The sequence below is a fragment of the Melanostigma gelatinosum genome (genome assembly GCF_949748355.1).
Source record: "Melanostigma gelatinosum genome assembly, chromosome: 8".
In the NCBI taxonomy this organism is placed as follows: domain Eukaryota; kingdom Metazoa; phylum Chordata; class Actinopteri; order Perciformes; family Zoarcidae; genus Melanostigma; species Melanostigma gelatinosum.
In genome coordinates, this window is record NC_136641.1 from 14152433 (window position 1) to 14158432 (window position 6000).

The window sequence follows — 6000 nt, forward strand, 5'->3', positions numbered from 1 at the left end:
TTCAGCCACATACACAGCTTTGTGGCAAAAGCGCGCACACACACACACACACACACACACACACACATATTCTCTCCAACACAGCTGCAAATGTCCCCTTTAGCTAAAGTATAACATCATCCCCTTGAATGAATCGAGCAGAAAAGCTATTCTCTCAGATAAGTTTAGAATTGACAATAACCTGACAATGACTTGCTTGTTTAGGCCTGCGGCTAAGACTGTCAATGAGGGAGAGACCTTCAACATTATGCAACAAAATGTGGCGAAATCTTCAGAGCAACCTGTCGCATTTTGTACAAATCTGCCACCAGCTCGCACATTTCCCAGACAAGCTGTGATGTTATAAGTCAAATATCCCTTGATACAGAAATCCACAGACATACTCCGCTGACCCTTAAGGTTTTCTGAAAATAGTGATAAAAGCAGCTTGATACTTCTGAGCCAAGAGGGACTGCTTTGATTTCTTACTGCTGCACCACCCTCTTGACTTTTCCTGTCATTCCAATCAACACTTTCAGATGACACAGCCAACATGCAGAGTGTTATACACCACTGGCATGGCACCACAATTGTGTATCCATGGGATCCCCCCTCTGCTGTCATCAAATGAGAATATATTAATAACACTGACACCACCACAAGCCAAGTGTCTGGGATCCAAACTCATTTTCACTGTGTCAGGAGTTCATGCATAATCATCCGCTTCATCAACCTGTGAGACTCGCCTGCTGCAATCTTAACATCCCCAAATTGGAATGAAAAAAAATAAATCTACCTCCTCTTGGCACCCTCGTGTCTCTCAGCCTTGATCCCCAAAACAGATGCGACACATTACTAAACACACCGCACACGCACACACACACACACACACACACACACACACACACACACACACCTACACACACACACACACACACACACACACACAAGCCATCCTGCAAGATAAAAGCTGCGAGCTCGCCCCGGGTCAGTCTTAACCCAGAACACGATGTGAAAAGAGCAGCCACGGTGAAAACACTACAAATTGAAATTTCTCTCTTACTCTGAGATCTTTTATTAACATTTCATGCTCTTGCACAATGCGAACTAGTTCAATTCAAACTTGCTTTCTGCCAGAGAAAAGTAAGAGGATGTTTCAACCACAGAAAAAAAACAGGTCACAGGATTTGATTGAATGGGTAACCAAGACTGAATTAGATCAACAGCCACTACAAGCATTTAACACAACAACAACAACAGAGTTAGAGGCCATAACAAAGCATTGGAATAAACAAAGAGGTTTTCACACAGCTTGAATCCTAATTGCTCTGCTTAGGCAATTGTTTCTGACAGATTAAGCAGCGACGGCACACATACTAATTGTCCTGATGATTTCATTAGTCTTCCCCCCCTCGGTTGCAATGGTTGCCTCAGGAAGAGAGTTCGGATCCGGGGAGCATGCCGCATGGTTTAAGATTGACCCCTGAGAGCCGCATCGGTGGCCCTTTGCGCCAGGTATCCTCTCCTGCAAGCCTTTGTCACAGGATGCTCGCAGTCATGTGGCCTCTTGTGTGTTTCACAAGGTAATGAATCCCTCGGGAGCAGCCCTGTTGAGTTAGATCCCCCCCCCAAGCACTGGAGCGCATTGATTGGATGCAGTGCTACTCTAACCAATCTATCACAGCAAATGAATGGTTACAGCGAGGCCGAAGCAACAGCAGACAACAGGAGGAGATGGACATGGTGCATTGTCTTCGTCCTGATGAAATGGGCAATGGAGGCTGATACAGTTCACTGTTCGAGCTGTCAGGTGGGAGGCTGAGCGCAGTGGAAGGGAGGGCGGCTTCGTCAGCCGATTGCACTTTTAACAGCATACCTGCGGTGTGATTTGACATGCTGCAAAGGACCAATAAATTTCGATAATACGCCCTCTGTTGACGTGTTTTTAAGTGGGAGGGATATAAAAATTGAAGCTACGTCCTTGTGCTTGGTGTTTATCATGTACTCACAATGATACAATGTTGAAATCTGAGCTTTTTATCAAATCATTCTGTTATTTGTTTTCCCTTCAATCTCCTCTCAATGGTAACTTTATAGCAAATGAGAAACCAAAAACGAATCTTTCAGGAGCAAGAAATTATTTTTCCCTCGCTCTACTCAGATAAGGGTTGTAAACCTGTGTGGGGGTTTGTCAGGCTTATCAGCTCTGGGCCCTCATTCTGGTCACAGAGGCACATAAAGTAAACAGTGCATTTACAAATTGTTACTGACATCCTGTCCATGGATCTGAACTGTGACGAACCAAGGCAAGGCAAGGCAAGGCAAGTTTATTTGTATAGCACATTTCAACAACAAGGTAATTCAAAGTGCTTCACATGAAACCATTAAAAGCATCAAAACATAAGGCAAAAGAAAAGGAGATTTAAAAACAATTAAAGAAACAGTGTAAGAAATAAAATTCAGTCGTAAAAAGTAAAGGAGATTTAAAACATACATTGAAACAATAATTGATGTCTCCCTGAGACATTACGCTGCACGCAATCAACCATACACTGCCGCAATTCTGCAAACCAAAGACAAACACCGGGAAAAAAACTATTCATGAATTGAAGATTCATGTGTCCTTTAGGGGCATTTTGATTTTCGTCTGTGTGCACTTTCTTTCCCCCCCGACATTCATCACCAAAAGTGTGCTTCGCAGTGGAACCGCAACAGTTGAAGCCCCAGTTTCCCTTAAGTCATTGTACATGAGAACTCTGAGACGGTCTGGTGAGCCGATATAAAGAAAGGGCACATTTTACAAACCAGCAGGAGTCCCATTTACTACTTTGCTCATAATTAAAGCATGATGTAGCAAACCACATAGACACCTTATGAAATATTCATCAGCGCTGCTTCAGTAATGAACACACTCACAACTGCCACATAAGAGGTGGGATCAAGCTTGTAAAAGCACAGGGGGCCACTGGCCTAGACCACTGAACTGTATTCGCTGGCTGTATGCGTTCGGCAGATGTAGAAATCGAGGCCACTTGAGTTTGAAGAGCCGTCATCTTATCACTGAGTTGGAGCTTGCAGCTAAGAAGCAGATGCTCTGGGCTCGGCTCACTGGCTAACCTGTGAGCAAAACCCATCAGAGATGGTGAACAATGTGCTATCACAGTGATATGCACTTCTTTCGAGAAGGGGTTGTCTGCTTCAGTCCCTCCAGTTTGTCAGCGGGCTTTCTGTAATATTGGCGGAGGGTTATGAGAATGCCGACAGGGCTGCATGCCGCAATTCAACCCCATGTGTGTCGCAATCTCAGAGCGTTCAGGCTTACTAAATCAATTACACAGAGTTGTGGAGCATGCGCCTCTCACCCACGTCACACCCATTGTTTCTATTTGCTTCTATTGGGTGGACCAGATACACACTTGAAGATAAGTGGGAGGAAGAGCTTCATGCATGGCTGTGTGGTGAACCTTTGAGCTGTCCAGTGTTTGATCTTTGAAGCAATCCTCAGAGGTCAGACATGAGCTACTAGCAAGTCACAAAGAAGAGCAGACAGGACCTGAAGTATTTGCATCTAAAGCAGACAATGTTTCAAGGCCCAATGAAAGCAGGAATGATTTCTCTCTGCTCTATCAAACTGTGTCCTTGAGCAACTCTTTGTTTGGAGAGACATTAATGACAGACTGGGAGCTGCAGATTAACCGGAGGGCATCAACACAGATACCAGCTTAAAGTATGAAGGTCTGAGGGAAAAAAACATCAGCGTGTACCAACAGGGAGTCCAGCTGCTATTCTGCCCCACAATGGACAAAACACACACACAACCTAAGCTCTATGCAAACCTTACACGCATTCTTACCACACACACACTTTATCTTGCCTTAGTTGTACACACAATGTAATGCATTTTGGTTACATAAACGCAAGACCCCAGGCCTTCGTAGGGTTTAATGCTGTCCATTTTCTTTTAGCAGCCCCCTCTCTGCAGCATCCTCCCAACCAGTCATCTCTATAAAGGTTAACAGATTTATTTTAAAAGGTGGCTTGTATCCAAAATGGGTTAAAAGGTTGCCTACACGACAACAGCAATGTTGGGTTTGTTGAACAAGTCAAGAATTTCAAAATGGATGACGTAGCAGCGTTTGCAACAAGAGTGACTGAATGCAGATTTCAAGAAGACCTCAAATGAGAGAGCGAGCAAAGAAAACGATGACACCAGAATGTTTGTTTGATGAATCTCTGGCCTGTGGCTGAACATGCATTCATATCGGAAGTCTCTATGGGACCCTTTTCAACAGCAGTGCACATGGGAACACATCATTAATATGCATATAATACTGATGCAGCCTGGAATTACAAAGAGTTAACCACTGTGGGTTAGGGCAAAGTGACGCACAGCGGGGGAGTCCCTGGAAACACAAATTTAAAACAATTTTCACGAGTGACATTAATTAAAACGGTAGCGATTGTAGTCGTCGACCTTTATAACGCCACTATATGTTGCAGCAGCACACTGTATACAGTGACTAACTGCAACCAGCGCTGCCCCGCCCTATCCAGCCGAGCCACTTGACATCTTCGTGGTATTTGTGATTTTGGAGGAGCTGTGATCCACTTAAAGCTTAATGCACAACGAGGGAGAGCATATTTAGTTATAATTGATATTTTCACGTTTCTGTGACAAACTAGTGTTGTTTTGGAATCCTGTAAAGCGGTTACACGGCTTCACACACACGACAAGTTGCCCCTGGGGGTAACCGCTCAGGCACGCCATCACACTCTATGACGGTCGATAGCTCCCGTGGCACGGGACACGGCACGCGCAAAAAAACACACACACACGAGACACGCTGAAATAGATTTTTCTTTATAGACACACCAAAGCGAACATCTCTACGATAAACAGGACAAAGAAACAAAGAAAAGTACAGAGATTGTCAGAATTACGGCACGTTGTGTATTTCACAAATGATGGGCATCCCTGTGTGTAAAGACAATGAGGTGCTGTGTTTTAGTTTTGTTTTTAGTCTTGTACATGCCTTTCAACAGCGCAATGAACTCTGAGAAGATTTTACCCACAAAGTAATTTGACCTTTGTAAAGTTTTTTGTATCTTCTAAAATGTTTAATGTAGTTCTTATCAACACCAAAATGTTAAACGGGACGTTTACTTGTTACAAACCGCGTCCTGTCCTCTCACGGCAACACGCACCATAGCGCGCGGAGCTCCCCCAAACCCTGGCGCAGACACAGCAGCATCCGCACCGGAGTGGACTCACCTGCAGGACACGGTGATCTCCACCTTGGTGGCCGGGAGGCTCCCACTGATGGGATCGAAGTCAAGGACCGTCGCCGTGGCCTCCACTTTGTCCATAACGTCTCCCTCCATGTGTGCAGCAGAACCAGGCCAGCTCCGTGAGTCGCTCTGGACCCGGAGAGTCGACGGTGGAGAGCCGGAGCGCAGCGGGCGAGCGAGCGGGAGCGGATACGGTCCAGACAAACCTCCTCAGTGCTGTCCACTGGACGGGCAACCGCATGGAAAGTTGAATGGGAGGCTGCAGCAGTGAGGCGATTGATTTGACGAAAGTGGGATCACATGCCAGGACGCACCAGCGCCAACTCCGCTGTGCAGGCAAAGAATGAGCTCTTCTGCCAGAGCATCGCTTGAGAAGTAAAGGGTGTGAACTCCACCCCTCCTGTCTGCATTCTCCTACACGCTGGGCTGCGACGGACACAACTCGTTACAGATTCAAGCTGTCGCCCTATGGCTCGACGGATCGTTATTTCCCTCCAAATTGGTTTTTGAGAGTCGCTTACAGAAAATAAATTCGCACAGAGGAGCGTGAATAGAGTGCAGTGTTCCTTTCTTGCTGTTTTGGTTTAAGAATAGGTGGGGGTTCCATGCAGAATTAAATTACCGCCTCAAATTAACTACACAATTCAAATGTTCAAGCTGAACATTTGTCGCACGCGACGGATGAATAGTTTATTATCACCTATATTGTTAAAATCACATCAGTTCCTCCAG

At 45.4% G+C, this 6000-nt stretch overlaps 1 protein-coding gene across 2 annotated transcripts in view; it reads right to left on the minus strand.

Annotated features, from left to right (window-relative positions):
* cpne5a (copine Va) overlaps positions 1 to 5376 on the minus strand; it is a gene marked incomplete at both ends in the record, with an annotated part of 60504 nt that extends 55128 nt beyond the window's left edge. The window contains one exon of one of the 2 annotated variants that reach the window (XM_079272826.1): positions 5252 to 5376. In XM_079272826.1, coding sequence (XP_079128952.1) covers positions 5252 to 5361 — 110 coding nt within the window. The remainder of the gene's footprint in view (positions 1 to 5251) is intronic. The other variant, XM_079272825.1, reaches the window with a different exon arrangement.
* Between the last annotated feature and the right edge of the window lie 624 nt (positions 5377 to 6000).